The sequence below is a fragment of the Hippoglossus stenolepis genome, chromosome 12 (genome assembly GCF_022539355.2).
Source record: "Hippoglossus stenolepis isolate QCI-W04-F060 chromosome 12, HSTE1.2, whole genome shotgun sequence".
NCBI lineage: Eukaryota > Metazoa > Chordata > Actinopteri > Pleuronectiformes > Pleuronectidae > Hippoglossus > Hippoglossus stenolepis.
The window spans coordinates 19,414,082-19,436,853 of NC_061494.1; the positions used below are offsets into that span (position 1 = coordinate 19,414,082).

At 42.8% G+C, this 22,772-nt stretch overlaps 1 protein-coding gene and 1 long non-coding RNA gene across 2 annotated transcripts; one reads left to right on the top strand and one right to left on the bottom strand.

Moving 5' to 3' along the window:
* Nucleotides 1–10,525: 10,525 nt before the first annotated feature.
* On the bottom strand, nt 10,526–15,758 carry LOC118119502. The gene is made up of 3 exons (XR_004698094.2): nt 15,474–15,758; nt 15,090–15,241; nt 10,526–14,928 (listed from the first exon to the last, which is right to left on the bottom strand). It is a non-coding gene; the product is annotated as an uncharacterized LOC118119502 (long non-coding RNA).
* Nucleotides 15,759–18,433: 2,675 nt separating this feature from the next.
* On the top strand, nt 18,434–22,419 carry six3a (SIX homeobox 3a). The gene is made up of 2 exons (XM_035173538.2): nt 18,434–19,416; nt 21,282–22,419. The coding sequence occupies exons 1-2, from the start codon at nt 18,725–18,727 to the stop codon at nt 21,472–21,474; spliced, it is 885 nt and encodes a 294-aa protein (XP_035029429.1). The 5' UTR covers nt 18,434–18,724; the 3' UTR covers nt 21,475–22,419.
* The last annotated feature ends 353 nt before the right edge of the window (nt 22,420–22,772 follow it).

Genomic DNA, 22,772 nt, shown 5'->3' on the forward strand with positions numbered 1-22,772 from the left:
GAGAGAGAGAGAGAGAGAGAGAGAGAGAGAGAGAGAGAGAGAGAGGGAGGACCAGGCCACGGTGGCACAAATGGATTTCATTCACCAAGGTGAACCGTAGTACGCTGCTAAATGCACTTCCTTGAATGTCAGCAAATGTCACCCGAGAAGCTATTTGCCACCACTTTAATAGCTTCCCCCCCGACTTATGGAGGGAGTGACAGAAAGTAAGAAGGTATGAGGTGAGCGAAGGAAGACGATGAGTCACGCAGAGCGAGAGACAGACAAAGTGGGGGGACAAACAAATGCACACACGGACGTGGCAAACGCACAAAATGACAGAGGGATTAAGCAGAGAGAAAGAGAACAGATGAGAACTAGGCTGGGCTATTGTCACTTCCGCATGATTAAGCAATTAGCTATTTGAGATGTCTCCGACGAGGTGGTGCAACTAGACAGGAGTGGCTATTGAGAAGATAATCCCTCTCTCGCTTTCTTCCTCTCTCCCTCTCCATGGATCTATCTCCACGTCTGTTTATGTGACTTTGCACCTGCGTGTCCTCCGGCCATATGAACATGTTTACAGCTTGTTTCTGTCTGACTTTCAGTACGTGCACACACACGCAGACACGCACACATACGCACAAACACAAACTCACCCTTGTCTGTTTAAGAGCCGACATCATTAGGTGTAATGTGAGAACTTTGGCTGATGCCTTTCTGCGTTTTCTGAGACCTGTCACACGAGGCCCAAGTTTAAACACACACACACACACACGCACCATGCACGCACGCACGCACGCACACACACACACACACACACACACACACACACACACAGACACACACACACAGGGCTGCATGGAGCGTTGAAGGAGTGCTGGCTAAGTCAGTGCCCTGCTTAACAAGCCTCAGCCTCACCATTGTTAGACTGATAATAAAATCCCTTTAACCCCTCAGCAGATAAATTGAAAGACAGAAGGTTCAGTTTTACTAATTTTCTTTCTTCTTCGAGAAGTCTCCTTAATCCTGTTGTTTTCCTCTCACTTATTTTACTTTTACATAATGTATGAAACCTCCTTTTGTGTCTGTGCGCAACTTTTCCAATGTTTTTCTATGCATGCATATGTGCTCAGTATGCTTGAATTTAGTAGGAACAAACCTGTGTGTGTGTGTGTGTGTGTGTGTGTGTGTGTGTGTGTGTGTGTGTGTGTGTGTGTGTGGGTCGTTTTGACTGCGCGAGGACAACGCTGGCTGCAGCCAATCCTAATCCCCCATTCATTTCCACAAGCAGTTGCTAAGGTTACAAATTACCTTTGGTGCTGGTAAGTGGTTTCTTTTATGACACTGGACGCCCTAATCCTTTTACTGAATACATATTTCATTTAGGATTAGCACAACAACGGATACAGTTGTTCTTAGCATATTCCAACTCCGGCACTCTGTTTTGTTCATGCTCATCAGACACACCGCTTGCATATCAACGTCTGAGTCCCATTTAAAATAACTAAATAAATTATTAAATATCAGTGCGCTCCGTCTTGTTCTTTCAAACTACAGTTGTGGGAAAGCCTGGGGGAAGTGAAAATGAATCAGGCAGGTAGTGTTAGATAGGTAACGACGCGGCTATTATCTGGTGAACAATCGATTACACCGCACTATTCTCTTTTTCAGGGTTTTCTATGGCGTGTTCGGAGTGTTTTCTTTCAGACGACAACAATGGAGACTGTTTCTTTCATTTAATCTCCACCGGCAGTTGTTACACACTTATCTGACGGCTTTAAATGAAAAATAGGAAGGAACTTTTGAGTTTTTCAGGACCTGATTTTCACTGGTTGAAAGAGAGAACAAAAGCGGATTATGGATTTGGGCTGATGGTTGACATCCTGATTCTGTGTGTTTTGTGTTTTGTGGTGACGATGATGTAAAGTTTGCATGAAGGACAACCGGTGATGTGATGGGGTGTGTTCTCTACTACCACGTTTGATTGTTAACATGTAAACAAAACTTTTATGATTTCCTGAAAAGAAAAATAAACTGTCTACTTGAATATATATATGCCACATTTTATAAATAAAAGCTAATCAAAGTGGGTTTACATAATCCATACTGACATTAAGCTGATTTTAAAAAGTTTGAACATTGTTGTGAACATTTTGGATATTAGTACACAAGTAAGCAAAATATATAACCTAAGTCTTGTCGTATTTAGACTCTGTAGTGAAGCGTTGTCACTTATCGTATCTTTAACCATACAGAGGTTTCCAGGCAAAGGATCAGTTTTTCTTTGTCTTTGTCAGGACGCTATCAGCTGCAGCCTTTTTTTGGGGGTGGGGGGACAATAGAAAAGACTCCCGAGGCTGGAAATAAAAATTTGATGTGATTTCAAGAGGATAGCAGAGGTTGTTATTGACTCGATGTGGCTATTAGGTTTTATATCTGAGCCTTTACAGCAGGATTTCTCTCACGAGCCGACTCAACAGCTCAAAGAAAAGAGTAGAACAGAGTCGATATGGGTGCTGGGGGAAATAATGCTTCTTCTATCAGTTTCTATTTTCTGCTTTTCTTATTCCACGTGTCTGATTCCAGTTCCTTTGGGGACGAGTTGAGAAAAGACGTTTTAAGGCCGAGGTGATAAAAGTCAAAATCTGCTAAAGGGAGTTTGTACACATTTGTGCACATTTGTTGGCCAACCACCTTCCCAACTTCTGCCTTTGGTAATTAGCTGCTTCTGACTGGCTGATTGGCCGACTGGTGGGCTGAATGACTGATGGGCATATTGACTGGCTGCCTGTCTGCCTGCCAAACTGACTGACTGCCTGACTATTGAGGCTTAGTCCTGCTATGTGGTGAGATCATCATCACTGGCAAGCACAACAAAAGACTGATGGGAAGAGGCTGTCAGGCTGTGTGTGTGTGTGTGTGTGTGTGTGTGTGTGTTGGTGGGGGGTATGTGTAAGCGTGTGATGGCTTCATTCCTGTATCAACACAGTGCTTTCTGTGGATGAGCCAGTAGACCAAGCCTGACCATCATCCTCTCTCATCTCTCACTATCACGTGCCCACACACACACACACACACACACACAAACAGGAAATCAAAAAGCTCTCGGCGCACAAACACACACCAAACGTGGGCCTCGGGGGTGAAGTGGTGCTTAGAAGGAGGGAACTTGGGGTCAGGGCGGAGAGAGGGACATGGGGGACAGATAACGCCGCTGTCGGACTCCCTACGTTTCATTTTTCCAGTGTGTTTTCGTTGATTAATCCTGCAACTTAAACTGTGACATCAACTCGAAGTGACGCTGCACTTCACCATCATATCAGAGTTTTGCATTTCCCAGAGCCGACTCTCTCTTCTCTCGCTTTTCAGCTTTTCAGCTAAAAGAGAGCAGCAGACTGAGGGGAAACGACAGTGAGAGCAAAGCCCTTGTTTGGTGGGACACATGGGGGAAGGGATTAAGTGTAACACCCAGCTGTCTACCTGTCTGTCTTGTTGAGGGAAAGTGGGGTTTACAGTGTAATGCAGAGCCAAGCTTTCCTCCTCTGTGACAACTCAAAGTGTGTGTGCGTGCGTGTGCGTGTGCGTGTGCGTGTGTGTGTACTCTCCTTGCTCGCTCGGTCTCGGGGGCGCCATGGTAAGGAGGAGATAGGCAGACAACCAAAATGTCTCTCTCTCTCTCTCTCTCGTCTCTATGTGTGGATGTCTCTCTACCCACACAAAGAGAGAAAGAGAGGATGAGAAACACAGAGAGAGAGAGAGAGAGAGAGAGAGAGAGAGAGAGACGGAAACACAGGCCCTCACCCGGCCAATGCACAGCCTCACTGCACCTCTCTCGCTTTCTGCTTCCGTCTTGTTTCTGTCAGGTGAATCTCAATCACCTGCTTCTGAGTATGTATGACTTCTTCATTATTTCTCTCTCTCTCTCTCTCTCTCTCTCTCTCTCTCTCTCTCTCTCTCTCTCTCTCTCTCTCTCTGTTCCTTAATCTTTTCTCACTTGCACCCCTCTCGTTCATCCTGTTATCCTTCCTCCCATCTTTTCTTCCCAGCAGTCAAAGGGACTGAGTGAGAGGCCGTCTTGTCTCGGTGGCTTCCTTCATATGTTGTCTTCCTCCGAGGTGCTTCTACGTCCTCGTCCTCCTCCAACGTGGGAAACCGTGTAACATCATAACGTTTCTTTGGGAATATACTTGCAGTTTATTGTGTAAATGTATATGTGAGGTTGCAAATCACTTTTTTTGTAACATCATCTGAATTGCGTTCATAAAGATAATGTGTTCTCTGCATGTTTCTTGTACAATTTCATGGTTTTGTGTTATAGTAAATTATATGGCATTTAATATAACTTGCTATTAAATTGACTTCAAAGCATCCACAACTATCACAGGTCTATTAAATCAGATTTTTCACTCAGTTGTTTTTTTTAAAATAATGAAATAACGGACGACTTTCGAGAAATTTACAGATGATTTTATATCAAATATATAGGTCAAATACTCCAAATACATTTTTTCATAAAGCTATATGTGCGTTAAATGTCCCACAATCTGATTTTGTCCAACCATGTATAATTTAATTGAGTTCAAAAGTAAAAGAGACACCAAATTGGTTTTTAAAATTGGTTTTATTTAATAATTCATTCACTTTATTTTACAAACCTGCAATAGAAAATGTTATTGCAGAAATAATAGGCCTATAATTTCATCATCCTTAGAAATACATTTATATTTTTACCTCATTTGCAAAATCAAACTTTATAAAGTATAGTTTCATCTGTATATATATCTGTAAATATATATATATAATGTGACAATACTTGAATGATAAATATTTCACATTGCTTCTTCTTAAAAGAATAATCTCAATGAATAAAATCATTTCAAAATGCAGCATTGGAGAAAATTGAAAAGAAAAAAAGGTTTTTAAGAACTGAACAATAATGCAGGTGCAATTAAAATGGTGGATAACCCACCTGACCTGCAGGAAGTTATCCCTAATGGGATAATACAAATTATCTCCACTAAAAAAAGAACATTTGTGTCTATTTTCCAACTTACACCACTTTCACACATCCAGTGGATCCATGAACGAGCAGAGTGGGAAGCAGCTTTTTAAACGGAGGTCAAAGAATAAGCCCCTGAATCAAAGTGGGTGCAAAAATAAAAGTGAAAAAATCATTCATCTGTTTCCTGCATTTAGATGATTGAGTGTTGATTTTCTTTTAATAATTGCAAATATTGGATTTTTGGGGGGGGGGGGGTTCTTTGCTGTGGAATTAGAAAAACGACACGAGGTGGGTTGAATAAAAAAACCTTGAAAAGGGTCTTGGAAAAAAAAAAGAAAAAGCTGCAGTCCGACATGTGTGAGGATATAAATAGACTCCAGACTTCACAAGTGCAAACACAAAAGATTCTCAGGGAGGGATGCAAAGTGCGAAACTCACCGGCAGCCTGCAGTGACGTGGTGAGGCCGGCGGTGTTCCTGCCGGGGGAGGATTTAATAAAGTCAGAAAAACAAACAGGGTGTGTGCGGGGCCGGGGTCTGTGCGGGGTGAGCGCGGTGCCACACGGGACACATCCTCCTGCGGGAAGGAAGCGGAGTTGTGAAGAAGCAAAGAGAAACAAACAGGAGCCATGGTCGGGTCTGGGTAGCCCCGCCGTGAACCCGCGACCTTACCTTCCGACTACTTCCCATTACCTCTGCACGACATCCCCGCCCGCATACCGCAGGGCGCGCACACGCACACGCAGCATTGTGCGGGGCCGGGTGTGCGGGGTGGAGGGCGGCGGCGTGCAGCGCGCGGAGGGGTCAGAAGAATGAGAACCACCATGTTCGCAGGGCAATTACCAAAAGACGCTGGATGGATGGTCTCAGCCTCAGTCAATGAGAGAGAACGTATTACTTTTTAAAACCTGGAAATAAAAAGAATATAAAAACACATCCATGTTGTTCAATAGTAAACTGCAAAAGTTATTTTTTCGTTTTTACCTAATTTCTTCACTTTTGATGGAGGATCAAAAGAGTTCAAAGCCAATAGGAAAGAAAAGTGAAAAGATATAAAAGGAATCTGGAAAAGTTGCAGTCTTGAGTTATGGCTTAAGGATAATACTACAATAAATACCTAATCAGAGACAATTCACTATTACTATATGGGTGTTACTGTGGCAGTAGGAACAGAGTGAATTTAGCAATATTCAACTGTTAGAAGTCTATGATAAAGACACTATAATATATATTTATAAATAATAACTGATGATGGATAAGATGAGAACTGTTCGGATTTTGGTTTTGAAAACTAAAAGTGAAACTTCATCATTTGTTAATCCTGAAACTGCTTGAATAGAATTAAATATCTGTGTTTTTATGATCTTTAAATAAGATATAGATTAATAATTGGGTCACGTGAAACAACACATGGAAAAGGTCACTATCTAATCTGTTTATAGTGCTCAACAGCAAGTGTCCACATTTAGTTTACAATGATATTATATATATTATATATATATGTATATTATTTAGTCAATGTTTCCGTAAATGAGATTCTAATCTGATATATATATATATATATATATGGGCCTAGATATAGTTGAGATTGATTATTTTTCCTCAGAAGTGACTGTGATTCTCTTGAAAGCTAAAAGATAAGAGGTTAACTGAAAGGTCACAATTTAATTTGCACACAGTTGTTGTGCAGCAACTCTGCCCTCGTGGTGCTATTCGAGATACTTAGTCAGTATTCTGGTACACTATAAATTAAAATATTATAATATATATTTTTTTTTTAATATATATATATATATATATATTAATACATTTTTTTCTCAAAAGTAACTACCTCTCAAACGTTAAAAGAAAACAGGTGAACTGGTTGAAAAGGTCACTATTTAATTTGTATATAGTTGATGTGCAGCAATACCTCCGATTAGTTTATGAAGACACTATATATTAATAATATATAATAATAAATTTCAAATATCCTTTAATAAATATATAGGGCTAGATACCTATACTATATTATATATATTTTATATTTTTATATATGTATAGATGAATCCTTAGAAGTGACTGTCTCTCAAATGTGAAAAGAAAACAGGTGAACTGGATGGAAAGGTCACTTTTTAATTTGTACCCCTATAATCAGTTTACAGTGACTGTCACTATTCTGTTCTGTTCTATTCTAAATTTAAAAAGCATTCAATAGATACAGGCTATTGACCTATATTTGAAATAAATACGTGTGTGTTCCTCTGACGTGGTTGAGCCGTGTCTCCAATGTGGAAAGATAACAGGTTAAGTGAGTGGAAAGGTCGCGGTTGCTTAAGATGGAGAAATGAAGCGGCCACAGGAGACGGATCCACAACTACAGCTGCCGCACATGAATGTTTGATAAGCGGGCGGGATAATGGCTTCTCAAATCAGCCCAACACAAACATCTCCATCACGCTCTGACATCTGCCATCCAGCGCTAATACAGAGCCGAGGCTGAATAATGAATGAGCATCCGCCGAAGATAGAAAGTGAAGAATCATCAGTGTGCCCCAAAGCAGGGCGAGTGTGTGAGGTGTGTTTAATCAATGCAGTTTGATTTATTCACGCTATTGCAAAACACCTATATGTGTGTGTGTGTGTGTGCATGCTGCAGTGTGTGTGTGTGTGTGGATGGCAGGTTACATGCTGGTTTGTATGAGCCGCATGCGTATGAAAACATTATGGTTTCAGTGGCAGGCAGTGGCTGTGCGTGGTGAGCGGATCTAACTCGATACAAACTACTGATCCTGCATCAGCACCGAGTGGAGGACAAACACTTGCACCTCTGAAGATACTGGGATGCTCCGGAAATACTCTGTGAAATACTCATTCACAAGTATTTAGGATTAAAAAACACTGGCGGACACGTTTGACTGTTTATAAGCTTCACATTTAAATGACCGCTTTGAGTGCTCATTATAGAAATAAGAGAAACTTTCCTCCTGGGGACACTTTAGACTTCAAATGAAATATTTCCACATGTTGGTGAAACAAGTATCCGCATGATTATTTAAAAAAGGAAAAAGCTGATGAAGAGGATGAGCTTCAAAAGTTAAACCCTGATGAGGGACGGGGCAGGAATTCATGATTTTGAATGAAGCTTTAAATAATAATAATTATAATAATAATAATAATACCGCATACATATCGTTCTTATATACATATATATATTTTAATTATATATATAAATATGCATTAATAATTTAAGCAGATATAAGAACATTAAAAATCTATTTTACAAGTTTCCATAGTAAAATTATTTAAATTGAAAAGATATTTGTCAACATTTACAATTTTTCCTATATGAGGGATATCTTTTTTTTTCGTAAATAGTTTATGAATCAGAAATGATATGATAAATATATTAATAAAGATTAATATACTTACGCCTACATTATAATGAGCTATAAACCATGCATTGTGTTTATAAACTGCTTATAAATAGACTTATACAAATAAATAATACTAATACTACTGCTACTAATACTAATACTAATACTAATGATGACGATGCAGAATTACTACATCCAGCATGTACAAATGTTAATGAATATACCTGAAAATATAGGTTAACAGGGGGACTACAGGCACACACACACACACACACACACACACACACACACACACACACACACACACACACACACACACACACACACACACACACACTTGAGTTTGTGCGGACCTGCTGGTTCAAACTGCTGTTGACCTGTTGCACCTTGTTTCCTTCTCGTGTCCTTGAGTCTGTGCATCTCGCCCTTCTTCCCTCCCTCCTCACCTCCCCTGCCTCCTCCCCCCCTCACCCTGCTCTCCCAGACGTCCGCTATTGATCGGGCGAGCTAAACGGGAGATGCGTGACACAAATCAGATTGGACGGCCGCAGCTCACCCGTGAGTAACCGGCTCCTCCGCCGCCGCATCCCTCCGTTATTATCCTGCGAGTTAATATCCAGTTATTGGTCGATTAGTTCCGCTCCTCGCCTCTGATTGGCTGCTGGGGCGGAGCCACGCGGTCACGAGCTCGATACACGCGCACACCTGAGATTTCAGGAACAGGCACGAGCCATACCTCACAATTGCGCCATCAATCTGTTGCCCATAGCAACCACCCTGCGTATAGCTACACTGCAGATTTATATACTTTCTCTGAAGGAGAAAAACAATTAGACGAGTAATTGATGCTTTTTTTAAACTTAGCGTATTTGTTTTTGCCAAATGATCCAGTGGGTGCAGAGTTTTTCATCAGCACCTTAGCTAGCTGCAGAATCAGTAGCCTGTTCTCCAAAATCGCACTAATATTAAAAAAGAATAGCCATTTATGACAAAAACTAATGTCGCCTGTATGTTTATGATCGTACACCACATGCACAATAAAAAGGAATTTACATTTCCTCTCTTTTCGGCTCAGGGCTATATGCTAACGGCAAGAGAAGCCAAAAGGAATATTTTTAGGAGGCCTATGAAAATAACACCACCACAAAGCCAATATAAACTGATTAAGCAACATGCAGGCTACATGAGGGCCTTTTCAATTGTGCCTATATTCTAATATTTCTCTATAATTTCTCAGTCATCTCATAGCTTCATGTTAAATGATGCTGTGGGACTTCTCACGGGTTCTTGTGGTCATTTGAATTAACTTCCACAGCGGTTTCAAGAGAACGAAGCCTCTTGATGTGCAGATAAAACATTCATGTCCTTGAAGTGGTGTGGAGGTGGCACAGTGAGATTAGTTGGACGAAATCTCTTCAGCAAAGTAAATGTTAAAGTAGGTTAAACAATTATAATGACAACCCTAGACACCTCCATGATGAACCTAGTGAGCAGCGGGTGAATAACTGGCCCCTGTTTGCTGCTGTTCTTCCACTTTTCTGTGTTGTGGAGCTGCTGCCTTCCTGCCTGCTCGGCCCTCTGTGTGGAATTGTTCTCCTGAACAATGATCACAGCCGAGCGCAGCAACAGTCCCATGCACACTGAGCGGACATGACATGGCCCACCTCCTTTACACTTCATGACTGTCTCAGACTTGACTTGGGGGTAAACGGGCAATCGAGTGAAGTAATGTCAAGATCTGCAGTCAAGGAGGAGAGAGAGAGAGAGAGAGAGATACATAAACACACACATACACACCACACCCACCACATACACACTGAGCTAGTGAATGAGTGAGTGAGAGAGAGAGAGAGAGAGAGAGAGAGAGAGAGAGAGAGAGAGAGAGAGAGAGAGAGAGAGAGAGAGAGAGAGAGAGAGAGACAGACAAACACCCCTTCACACACACACCACACACACAAACACACACACATACACACAGAGTTCAAGATTCAAGATTCAAGATTCAAGATTCAAGATTGACTGAGTGAGTGAGAGAGAGAGAGCGAGAGAGAGAGAGAGAGAAGAGGGAAAGAGAGAGAGAGAGAGAGAGAGAGACAGACAAACACCCCTTCACACACACACCACAACACAAACACACACACATACACACAGAGTTCAAGATTCAAGATTCAAGATTGACTGAGTGAGTGAGAGAGAGAGAGAGAGAGAGAGAGAGAGAGAGAGACGTTGGATTGTTCGTTGCGTGTCACGCAAACACGGCGACAAACAAAATGTGAGACAATGACAGGATCGTCTGTGACCCTGTAACCTTCACACACACACACACAAACATCCGCAAACACGCACGCGCAATGAGTAGATCTATAGATCACTCACATCAGTCGATTACAAAATATAAAGCTTTGATAAAAAAACATTTGCTCGCTGAGGAAGACAGAAGTTGTGCGTGTTGTGAGAGGAGTTACTACTTTTAATTAATTATTGAAAGAACAAAAATACTATCAGCAAAGTTTACTTAGATACTTATCAAAAGTAACTGGACTACTCTCCTTAATTTCAGAGAGGGTCATTATAGTTGGAAAGTTATTACTGATACACTGACATTCTATGTTTTATCAGTTGAAAGTGGGATATCTTTACTCTATAAGATGTTGGGTATTTGAATTTATCAAGATGCATAATTCATTTGTTAAACATATGTTTTATAAAAAAACAGAACCTCTAATCTAATAGAAAAGTATAAAGTAAAAAGTACAGTAATTAAGTAAATACTCACAGAAATGTTTCACTAGCAGCCTACTTTACTCTCATCATATCTCTAATGTTAACTAATTAATTTTATCCTAATGAAACACTTAAATGAAGTAAAAGCAGTTTTTTCACGCTGGAGAAGCACTACATACAATGTGTAATAAAAAGTAAAAGCACTAAATATATAGTGGCCTCTTTCAGTGTGCTTGGTTGTACAGTACTTTATAAGTTTGGTGTTATTTAGGTAAAATTAATCTTCAACTACACATGCTGCTGAATAGTTCAGCCTGTAATTATATATTTAAAATATATTAATCTGCAAAGTAGCAGCGAGGAAAAGTAGAATATTCTTCCTTTAAATGCAATGCAGTAGAAGAAGCATAAATAAAAAATACTAATACAACTACTACTTGAGTAAATAGTTTGTTTCCACTACTGATATAGCATGTTGTAGTTTCTTTTTTAATCCAAACAGATCCTTATGATCTCCACTAACTTTTAAATAAGAGTGTGTGTCACCACTGAAATGTGAAAATGGAAAAGGTCAGCCGAGCATCTGATCCCTGGGAGGAAGGGACTGCGTGGCTGAAGAGCTGAGCAGTCGGGACTGTATGCACGCCGTCTGCCGTACATATCCACAGCTCTCACATTAGTAAGCTTGGAGAGCGATGTGTCAGCCAGAGTAATTATGGCTTGTCAGCTCCTGTGACACCGGGCTAAAGGGCCATCTCCACAGCCTCTATCTGCATCTGAGAGCCGGGCTACTTAATCAGCCTTGACAGTCGAGCCCCAAACTGTCCAATTTTACGAGAGCATTTCTATTTGTGCTGATGAAACTTTGGTCACCCCTCTATTGAGTCAGTGCACCTTTAGGCCCCCACACATTCAGGTGCATGACTGATATTCAAAGATTGGATGCTGGTAAAAAAAAACTGTAGCTGATCTGAGGAAGTGGAGAAGATGTTGTTTTGCTCTTCAGAGGAAGTCACAGGGGATTGGAAGGTGAGCATCGTTTGTAAAGCTCGGGGCCACGCATCTGATATGCATCCGTAATATTTATGGTCTCTGTCTCCAAATCAACCCATCTACCTGGAAGAGTGAACACACAACACACAGCCTCCTCCAGCGCTGCTCCTGCTCCTGCTCCTGCTGCTCCTGCTGCTGCTGCTGCTGCTGCTGCTGCTGCTGCTGCTCCTTGTGTCGACTGCTGCAGCTCTTTAACACGAGGAAGCAGGAGACTGTCTGCGGTTAAAATCATGGTGAAACAGACGACAAGAGAAAATATGTTTTTGATATGGAGCTCTATAAGATAAGAGTCTCTATGAGGAATAAAGATCACTTTTTAGAAACAAACCAAACTGTTTATTTCTGTCTCTATCATCAGCAGGTGACAAAGCACCAACAACCATGAATATATAATCTTGTGTTGGCCACTTAATCACCTGCTGACTGCTGCTGGATGGAGATTTCTTACAAGAAATGCAGCTGACATCTGCAAATATATTATGTAACAGATGCACACCACACTTCAAAATAAAATACCCTGTCGGCTAAGGAGAAAAATCATATATTGGAGCTGAGAATAAGAAGCTCCGGCCTACATTGTGCCGGCCTACATTGTGAGAAGGCCTGCCACAAATATGTGAATGATGTCAGCACATAGAGATGTACCCTACAGACTCAGAGGGGCCATGAAGTGCATGAGGGCACATCCCCTCATTCAGACCTGGATTCAGGATAAAATGAAATAATGAATCTCGCTGGAATGTAGCCTACTTTTTAATCTCTCCCCAAATTGGTGGAAGCCACCTGTTCCTGAGACGTTGACCGGCAGGGCGGGAGAGACGAGACGAGCCTAATTGATTTTTAAGTGGTGTCTCTGTGGGTTAGAGGAGTAAGAGGGGAGTCCACTTCAGGGATCCGCCAAACTCCTCCAGTTTGTACCTGAATTGAGGGGCACTGATGTGTTGCTGATGCGGCTCAACAAGCCTCACTGGGGGCCAGATGAGGGGGTGGACGGAGGGGCCAGAGCCCGAGCTGCCGCGGCCTATCCTCCGTGCTCTGCTGGGGGATGTGGGGGAGGAAGAAGAGGGGGTGAGGGAGGGGGTGATTAAGTGAACTTACTTCTGCAGAGGCAATAAGCTGACATGTCAAGCCTAATTCACCAAACAGTAGAAGACGTACCAGGTTTGTGATACTGACACGCAAACACACACCAGCCCTCCTGCTCCTCCGTCCTCTCATCACATTTTTACTATAATATTTGAAAAATGTTGTATTCAACACATTATTTTTGCTCTTATGTCTTTACATCTTGCTGAGTTTGTCCATCCATCCATCCATCCATCCATCCATCCATCCATCCATCCATCCATCCCTCCATTCATCTGACTTGTGAGTGCTGCAGGAATACAGTTTGTACAGTGCATCATAATCACTTCTTATTGTGCAATCATTAAGTCAAAATGATGCCTTTGGTTTTTTTTTAGAGTAGGTTATACGCACCACCCACCTTCCTTGGACACACACGTCCACACTCACACATGCACGCGGATGCAGAGGCATTGCATGCATGCATCATGGAGCCCGGACCTGCAGAGAAAAGGCGACTCTCCCTGAGTGAGCGGAAGAAAAAAAGAAGTGAGGGGTGGGGGGGACGAAAGGACGCCGGCTTGCAGCTCCACTCTTCCAGGGTCTCACACACACAGGATCCGGGCGCACGGCTCCATTGAGTGCGAGGAGGCTTTTTTACGCGGAGGTTCATTAGAAGTAACGAGTTGACACAAGGTAAATCTTAATGTTGAGGCGCCTTTCTCTACCGGCCCGGGGAGGAGCCCTCATTAACTGTCGCTAACAACCCGTGTAAATACACTGATTGGACAGCTCCGATACAAGCTCCCAGCCCTGCCAGGAAGTCCCCCTAATGAGACCACACAATAAAAACAATAAAAGAAAGGAGAGAGGGAGAGAGAGGGAGGGAGAGAGCGCGAGAGAGAGAGAGGTTAAAAACTTTGCTTCGCTGTTAAAGTTGGCGCCACATTTACAGATCATTATCACAACACTCTCAACAGAAAATGCGCATTTTTCTCTACTTGTTTCCTCTCAATCGCCGCCACTGCAGTGTTTGCACAAGCGTGTGCATCTTGCAGGTCCGGGTGACACATTGCACATGTGACTGCAGGAATAAGTTGGCAACTGTTCACAGCTTTAAAGAGCCGTCACCGGAGTAATTCTTCTGGCGCTTGCGGGTCATTTAATCAAGTAAATCATATGTAGATTGACGTGCGTAATTTTAGCCTGGAACGGGTTTTAGAAAGGGTAAAAATAAAATAACAGGAGCCCAGCAGCAGGATAATGGCTTTATCTAAGGGCAGAGAGAGTGCACTGTAAAAATAAAATCGACAGGCTTCCGTTTTCATTTGTGTCACATTTTAGCCAAACGTGGCAGAAGCTGTGCCATCATGGTGGTTCCACGAATTTTACGCATTTTGCAGGATTTCTACGGAGACCCGTGTTGTAGAATTACCAAGCAAAACAAAATGTCTAGTATTTCTGCAGTACAATTAAGAAAAATTGCACCACCCTCAATAATCTCATGACTCATTTGTGGAACAGTGGAAACAGGTTTAATTAACTCATGGTACGTTTTCAGCAAGTATGAATTTTATCACCTCAGAGCTGGGCCTGCATTTAACAGCTTGTATAGGTTGATATTTTTTTTACAGTGTAGATGCAGGGTGGAGTATGGCCAGCGTGGGACGGAGGGGATTTTGCGCCCCGTCCCGACAGCATCACACATCAGCTGCATGTGTAACGAGACGCATCTCCCCGGTGCTCGCTGGATAAAAAAAACGGTAAATGCAACTAAATTATAAACTTGATTTTAGACGATAATCAGAGACAATAGAATCGCCTCGTCATTCAGACAAAAATAGGATTTTCTTTAACATTTCATGAATATTTATAAGTGTCCCAAAAATTTTTTAAATGATAGTTTACCGCACAACATGGGAACCGTCCTTGATGGAGAAGGGTCAGAAGTTACAGGAGCGGTGGTTGGATTTCCCTCCTGATCTTGGACGGATTGAAAACGCAGTGAACCGGTGCCAGGTCCAGTCTCCAGCTCCGTGGTCCGGACCCCGCTCGCAGCTCTGCAGGGGGACGAACAGGGGCAAGAAGGGGAAAATACAAACACAGTGCTAAATGTCCACATCATTAAAATAAAATGCAATTGATTTCTAAAGGTGCCAATGACAATTAAAAGTTCTCACACATTAAAAAAAAAAATACACGAATGCACGTTTTACATTCACAGAATACTCCAAACAAAGCCACGCGGTTTAAAGGGAATAATGGGAAGTGGGATTGTTTTGGTATACGCACCCATCATCTCTCCAAAGTCTCGTCCTGCGTATTGTTGCGTTGAATCCAGGATGGAGCAGCAGGCGCAGGAGTCTCTCCTGTGCTTGTCAGGGAGGGGTGTGCTGCCTTTTCTGGACCAGCCTCTGCCAAACCGGGGTCAACGAGGGAGCAGAAAATAAAACAAGAGCCTTTCTTTCGTGCCTTCTTTTCTCTTTCCCTCTTACCTTTTACAGTCAACACCTTTTTCCTTTCCTCCTCTCATCCGGTCCTCTCCTCTCTCTCTCTCCCCCCCTCTCTCTCTCTCTCTCTCTCTCTCTCTCTCTCTCTCTCTCTCTCTCTCTCTCTCGCCACCGAACATGACGTAACATCAGCTTTGTTTATTTGCTCCCCTTATTGGAACTGACCGATAATGAAAATAACTTGCTAATTGCCAATTAACGAGTGTGGTAACATTTGGAGATTCAATGCGCGCTGCAGCCGCTGCTTGAGAATAAAAAAAACATTTCTTTAACAGGAAACAATAACTTTTATTTATGTAAAACTCTTGTAAACAAAGTTTGACTAAGTGTGTTACAGTCAATTAACAGAAATCAGGTCACAGAGGAGAGACGTCAGGCGCGTCTGTCCGTCAGACGAACACATTCCCAGGGTTTCCCTGAGCAAAATGTTGTTTGCGTTGTCGTGTCTGGAGGTTTTAAGGCTGTGAGTAAACGGAGAAGAAGCTAAAGGCTCGATGTGCATTCAGAGCGGCCGGCCCCCGCTGCTCGGAACATTCAGCAAGTCCTCGGATAAACACACAATTACGGCAGGTGAATAAACTTGTTTGGGGGTGTTAATTACATGCTTAACGTAAACAAAAGCCATGCAAAAGAATGTGAATTACCAGTGGCTTTTCTCTCTCAATCCCCATTCAGGTTTTACATTTCACCTCTCGTCTTCCTCTAGGAGTGATTTCCGAATTGCCTGCGAGGGCTACTCCCAAACAAGGCTCCTCCAAAGCATAATGCTGGATAATGCATGCAGCCTTGGCGTGAATGGCGATCACCTAAATTGGAACCCAGTCAGGTAAGGTAGGAGGGGGGGGGGCTTTGCATATTCGGGGTAATGCTGCTGTAAGCCTGCACTTTTAACTTAATGTTGGGGTCGTGCTTGCTTGCATGCATGTGCGCGCCCGTGTGTAAGAGAGAGACACAGAAAGAGGGTGGTGGTGATGGTAGTGGAGGTGGTGGGGGTTAGTTTTAACACCAGCATGAAAATACCAGCCTTTACTTCCAGTCCACGGAGCTTTCCAACGGGACCAATTCAAGTGCCACTTGGAATTAGTTCTCCTGAGGTCCGTGCAGCGGCGCGGTGGGCAGGATTGATCCCATATACCACCCTACCCCCTCACACCCTCTCACAAACACATGCGCGCACACAATCCCAAAAGACGCGCACAAACCCAGCGCCTGACCCTGCAACAAGATCATCGCCACCCCTGCTCTGTATCACACACACCTGCAGACACAGACACTTGCGCAACTCGCCTTTACGCACGCACATGCATGGCTAAATAAAGTGCCCGCTTTTGCACAGGAGAGGAAATGTGCGTAATTGCGCGCTCCCACCTACAGTTGTTTATTACTGTGAGATAAGGTTAAATTGAGAACATAAACAGGTGGAGCGATACATGCACGACAGGCTGGTCTACTCACTGTCGCTCCAAGCTTGGAGTCGCTGGTGTATCTGGCCGCCCCCGGAGAATGTGCAAATCTGAGAGAGGGAAGGAAAAGTTTTGAATTCCTGAATGATTTTGTAGAAAGGCGGCTTAGGATCATTATGTCAGCTTTATTGAGGGCGGATTAAGCGGAGTCTAGATGCTACGCCTTGTACACGGCCCTTTCACAATGTGAGCACTGTTCGTGTTAGAGTGAACTCACACTATTTTAACACCCTATAAGCCCTGTCTAAATATGAAGCCGTTTTAGCCATAAACATGAAAATCACACCGCCGTGGCTACCGCTATAAGCCGAGTCCTGTGACTGGATGTGGACAATGATCATGTCCTTACCAGCAGATCAAATACATGAGAACTGCTTTTATGTCCCCAAGAAGCTTTCATGTTGCCATTTGATTGCAATTCCAACACAATGGTATTAATTAGAGGGCTGAACTATCAAAAGACCCCGATAAACTGGTGGCATTAGGAGGGCGATGCCGTTGGCAAATTAGCTTTCGAACTTAAACGCCATGATCTTTGTTTAATCAGCACAACGCTGCGCATCGATATTCATTTGGAACAATGCATTTTGTTGGTTTGGAGAGGTGGCAGCGGGCAGGGGGCCAGGGCTGCGCCCAGCGTCCCGGAGGCGAGGCCGGGGACAGCAGGAGGGGGAGCGGCATCACACTGCAGCCTGCACCGGGACCAGCACCCACCCAGCACAGAGTGACCACACACACCGGCGAGCCCAAGCCAAGGCATAATCACACCGTGGAATAAAATTACGCACATGCATTTTTGGAATCAACGGCCGATCCGAGAAAAAGCCAAACGATTATAGGACTGTGTCATTGTGTCATCTTTGAGAAAGTAAGAAAATGGAAAAGTGATAACAACAAACAAACGCACGAGACCTTTCGCCAAAAACCAAAAAAAATAATGCACTGAAAAAGATGAAAACTATGCAAAAATAATTCAGATTGACCCGCTTCTATTCACAACGTGTATTCCCGTGTTGCAGTCACTGGTTGTCCATTTGTCACCCATTTAAAGCTCCCTCTGCCTCCCTCCCTCCCTCCCTCCCTCCCGCCCCGGCTCTGCTAAGCATCTCCAGTCTACATATCTTCTTTAGCTTTAACGAGCCTCGTTAAGATCGCAATAATATTCCACCCTCTAATTGCTCATTCCATTCAGCAGATAGGCGAGCATTGGCTTGTGCCTGATGCGCGCGGTGCGGTGGGAGGGTTGCTGTGGAGATCGCAGACTCTGATAACCCCCCGTGCGTGCTGCACAAGTGGTGAAAGCCTCGCGCTACGTACTGGCTAATGATTGGCACGCTTGACAGTGATTGGCAGGGCTGCCATGACAACGCTACAACGACACCAAGAAGACCAATAGAAAAGGGAAACAAAATGTTTCAATGCTACACTCAACGGCGGATTTAGGGGGGAGATATTATGAGGCTGGTGTCATTAGGCGATAGCCATTGAATCATTCAATCTTTTTTACTTGCCGTATTTTTTCGGTTTTTCCTTTTTCTCGATAATTTTCTTTCTCTCTCAGGTCATTTCCATGGTTTTCAGATCCCCTTTAGAGCTTTATCCCTCCCATTTCTTCCTGCCAAACTTCGCTGATCGCCCTCTGCTCCTGGCGAACAGCGCTCCAACCACCAGGTCTCCAGAAGACTTGTCCATGTTTCAGCTACCGACCCTCAACTTCTCCCCGGAGCAGGTGGCGAGCGTCTGCGAGACGCTGGAGGAGACCGGGGACATCGAACGGCTGGGCCGCTTCCTCTGGTCCCTGCCGGTGGCTCCGGGAGCGTGCGAGCAGATCAACAAGCACGAGTCCATCCTGCGCGCCCGGGCCGTGGTGGCGTTCCACACGGGGAATTTCAGAGACCTCTACCACATCCTGGAGAACCACAAGTTCACCAAGGACTCGCACGGCAAACTGCAGGCCATGTGGCTGGAAGCACACTATCAGGAGGCCGAGAAGCTGCGCGGTCGTCCCCTCGGACCGGTCGATAAGTACCGGGTGCGGAAGAAGTTTCCGCTGCCTCGGACCATCTGGGACGGCGAGCAGAAGACGCACTGTTTCAAAGAGCGGACACGGAGCCTGCTGAGGGAGTGGTACCTTCAGGACCCCTACCCAAACCCCAGCAAGAAAAGGGAACTGGCTCAAGCCACTGGACTCACTCCCACACAGGTCGGAAACTGGTTTAAAAACCGGAGGCAACGAGACAGAGCCGCGGCAGCCAAAAACAGGTTGGTGCTTTTTCTGTGCTTCACCGTCCAAACGCAGCGATACGCGGGAGGAATGTTTCAAAGTTTGTGTGAAAATGGTCCTAAATTCAAAAAGAGTGCAACAAACGAGGATATTTCATTAAGCTGTAGCTGCGCTGGCGGATATAAAGGCTGTCGAGGAAAAAGACGAGTCTGTGGCAGGGGGAGGGAGCAGGCTGCGGCGACATGTTTGTTATGAAGTCAAATCGGAATAAACATCGAAAACATCATTTTGTGCTGTTTTAAACACGTGAAAGTAGATTATATTTAAAATAATATTAAACTTTTTGTTATTTAGAAGCGCTTTTCAGCACATTTTCGTCGGACGTAGCCTATATTCAACTTTACAGGCATTTTACACCGATTATAAATCATGGAATAGAGAAAACAATGCGAGTACTACACTCAAAATAAGTGTTTAAATAAATCTAAATATAATAATAATAATAATTTTAACACAATGGAGATTACTGTTAAACTAAAGGGACGATTGCGCACAGGCTTAAGCTTAGATCCAGCTTGTTTATCTTTTGCGTAAAAGTGAAAGTACTGCAATAAATGAGAAAGCATATTAAATATATAGTTTAAAAACAACACTGGACTTTATATATTTATATTATAAACACAATTTTAATTGTTATCATGTCAAAAAAGCGTAGTGGGTAATTTTTTATCAGATAAAACGTATAAAACAAACTGAACTGGATTTAATTTAAAATCTATCCGGCCAAAAGTTAAATGGTTTATTCCTTTATGTAATGTTGTAATTGTCATATTTTGCACATATTTTTAAATATTTTTGTGTTGGTTACCAAAGTCATGAATGGATTTATTAAAGATGCACAGAGTATAATAGCTGCTTTTATCATATGCTGCAGTGCGTTTATCATTTCAACGTCACATGGCGCCAAGCATTGTTGGAAAAGATTATCTGAAAGGATAATAAAGATATTGATATTACAAAAAAAAGAGCATGGTATTAAAACAGCACTGGTAAACATAGGCTGTATTCATAACATTAAGTGTGGTATCATTCCAATGAAATGCTATAATTGATTAGAAAATACCTCGCAGAGAACTAAGCCATATGAACTCTATTCTGATGCTAAATGAAGAGATATATTTCCACGCTGACATTTATCCCGCCGTGATGGAGTTATTATCGTGAGTGGATTGGAGATAAACATTTAGGATGATTGCACATAACCTGGATCTCGGTGTCACTCACTCACACACACTCTTCCCGTCAGACTCGAGCACAACTGGGCCACAGCATCACGACATTTGTGCAAAAAACCCCACAAAAAAAGCTTGGATTTTATTTGATTAAATAAGAAAAATAATTTGTTTTTTACGCGTGTAGAGTCACGGGGTTCAAAACAGAGCAGGGGTGGATAAAGATAATCAAAGTAAAGCTGGTGTATAGTAACTAAAATCTGAATAAAAATAAAAATAGCTGCAGACTCCTGTGGTAGAAATCTGCTTTTACAAAAACACCAAGTTGGATTTAAAGATTATTTTTTCTCCCTGTGGTGATATGACACGTACTTTAAATCCCACGTTGCTGACTCGCGCGTATAGACCAGGGCTCACTTCCTGCAGAAAAAAACACAGAAACTCATTACATTTCTCCCAACATTTGGTAGTCTAAATAGTGCTGTGTTTTGTCCCCTGAAAGCTATTTGATAAAGGCATGCATGCATGGCTGGGGCCGGCAGGGGGAAAGAAAGGCGAGTTTGAACCCCTATTTTGCAGGAGGAGGAGGGGAGAGGGGGACATTCTCAGGTCTAATTGCCGTTTCTCCTCATTTTTCCCCCTTTTTTCTCCTCGCTTCTTTTCTTCTCCAGGCTCCAGCACCAAGCAATAGGACCGGGCGGTATGAGGTCCCTCTCGGAGGCCGGGCTCACCCCTCACAGCTCGGCGGAGTCGCCCTCGACCGCGGCCAGTCCCACCACCAGCGTTTCCAGTATGACAGAGAGAGTTGATACCGGGACGTCCATCCTGTCCGTCACATCCAGTGACTCGGAGTGCGATGTATGATACGGAGAGGGGGGGGAGAGAAAAACAACAACAAACAAAAACAAAAACACACACAGAAACAAACAAAAAGAGAAATATTTACAGGGAAAATGGACCTGAGAGGAAGAAAAAAAGACTTATGAAATATCGCGGATGAAAAAAGGACCGATTGATATAAATATTAAAATAAAAAAGAGATAAAAGCACGTCGTTTTTTTTTTTTTTTATTAAAAGCGCTTTCAAAGGACCCACGCCTCCCCCTCCTCTTCATACCCCCACACCACCACCACCACCACTACTACTAGACTACTTGCATGATGTCTTCTATTTTTATTTTTTTATTTTGTATTCAGGGACAACAACCTGAATGCAAGATTCTCCATCAGGAACATCGATCAGAGGGAATAAAAACACATCGTCTTGGTGTCTTCGTCGCTTTTTATTTTTTGTTCTCTCCATCTCTAGTCCAAGTGATGATGATGATTGTGATGATCATGATGATGATGATGATGATGATGATGATTGATGATGATGATGATGATGATGATGATGAAGCAGCCGCCATGCAGACCAGATGCAATCCTGTTTTTACGTTTGTGTTCATCAGACAATCATTTTAAGTCGTAAGCACCTTTTTTAAAAATACACTTCTGTCACTGCCTGTGTGGGGTAACATGGTCAAAAGAAAAAAAAAAGAAAAAAGAAAATGTCGAACGGAATCGTTTATGACTGTATCAGATTTTTATTTTTATTTTCAAAATTTTATATTGAATTATGTATATCTCAAATAATGCGATCATTCTCCCGGACTGTAATATACGTGTAGAAATATGCTTGTACATAATTATTGCTCTCAATCTCCTCTTCCTCCTCTTCCTCCTTCTCCTCCTCGTCTCATCCTCTTTTCTATCCCTCCCTCACTTTTCTTGACTTGGTGTTCCTACATAAAATATTTGTCAAAACTTACAACTCAAGTGCTCTAGGCGTTTTTGTTGCTTTTTTTGTTTTAATGGGGGGAGGGTTGAAAAAATGCCAGGTGTTACAAGTCACATTTAAGAAACAAAAAAAAGAAAAGTGGAATATCTTATTAGTACATCCAGCCCCCTCCTCCTCTGCTCTCTGAGCCCCAGGGTCGCTCCAAGCGCTTATTTACATCAGCCTATATCCAGTGTTTCTTTGGCTGCGTGGTTATTATGTTAATGTACCAAACATTTCTAAATCAAATACAATATTCAATTTCCTACATCTCCTCTGCATCATGTGTGTCTCTCCATCCGATTACGCACAAGGACATTGATAAGTGGCTGAACACATGTTCA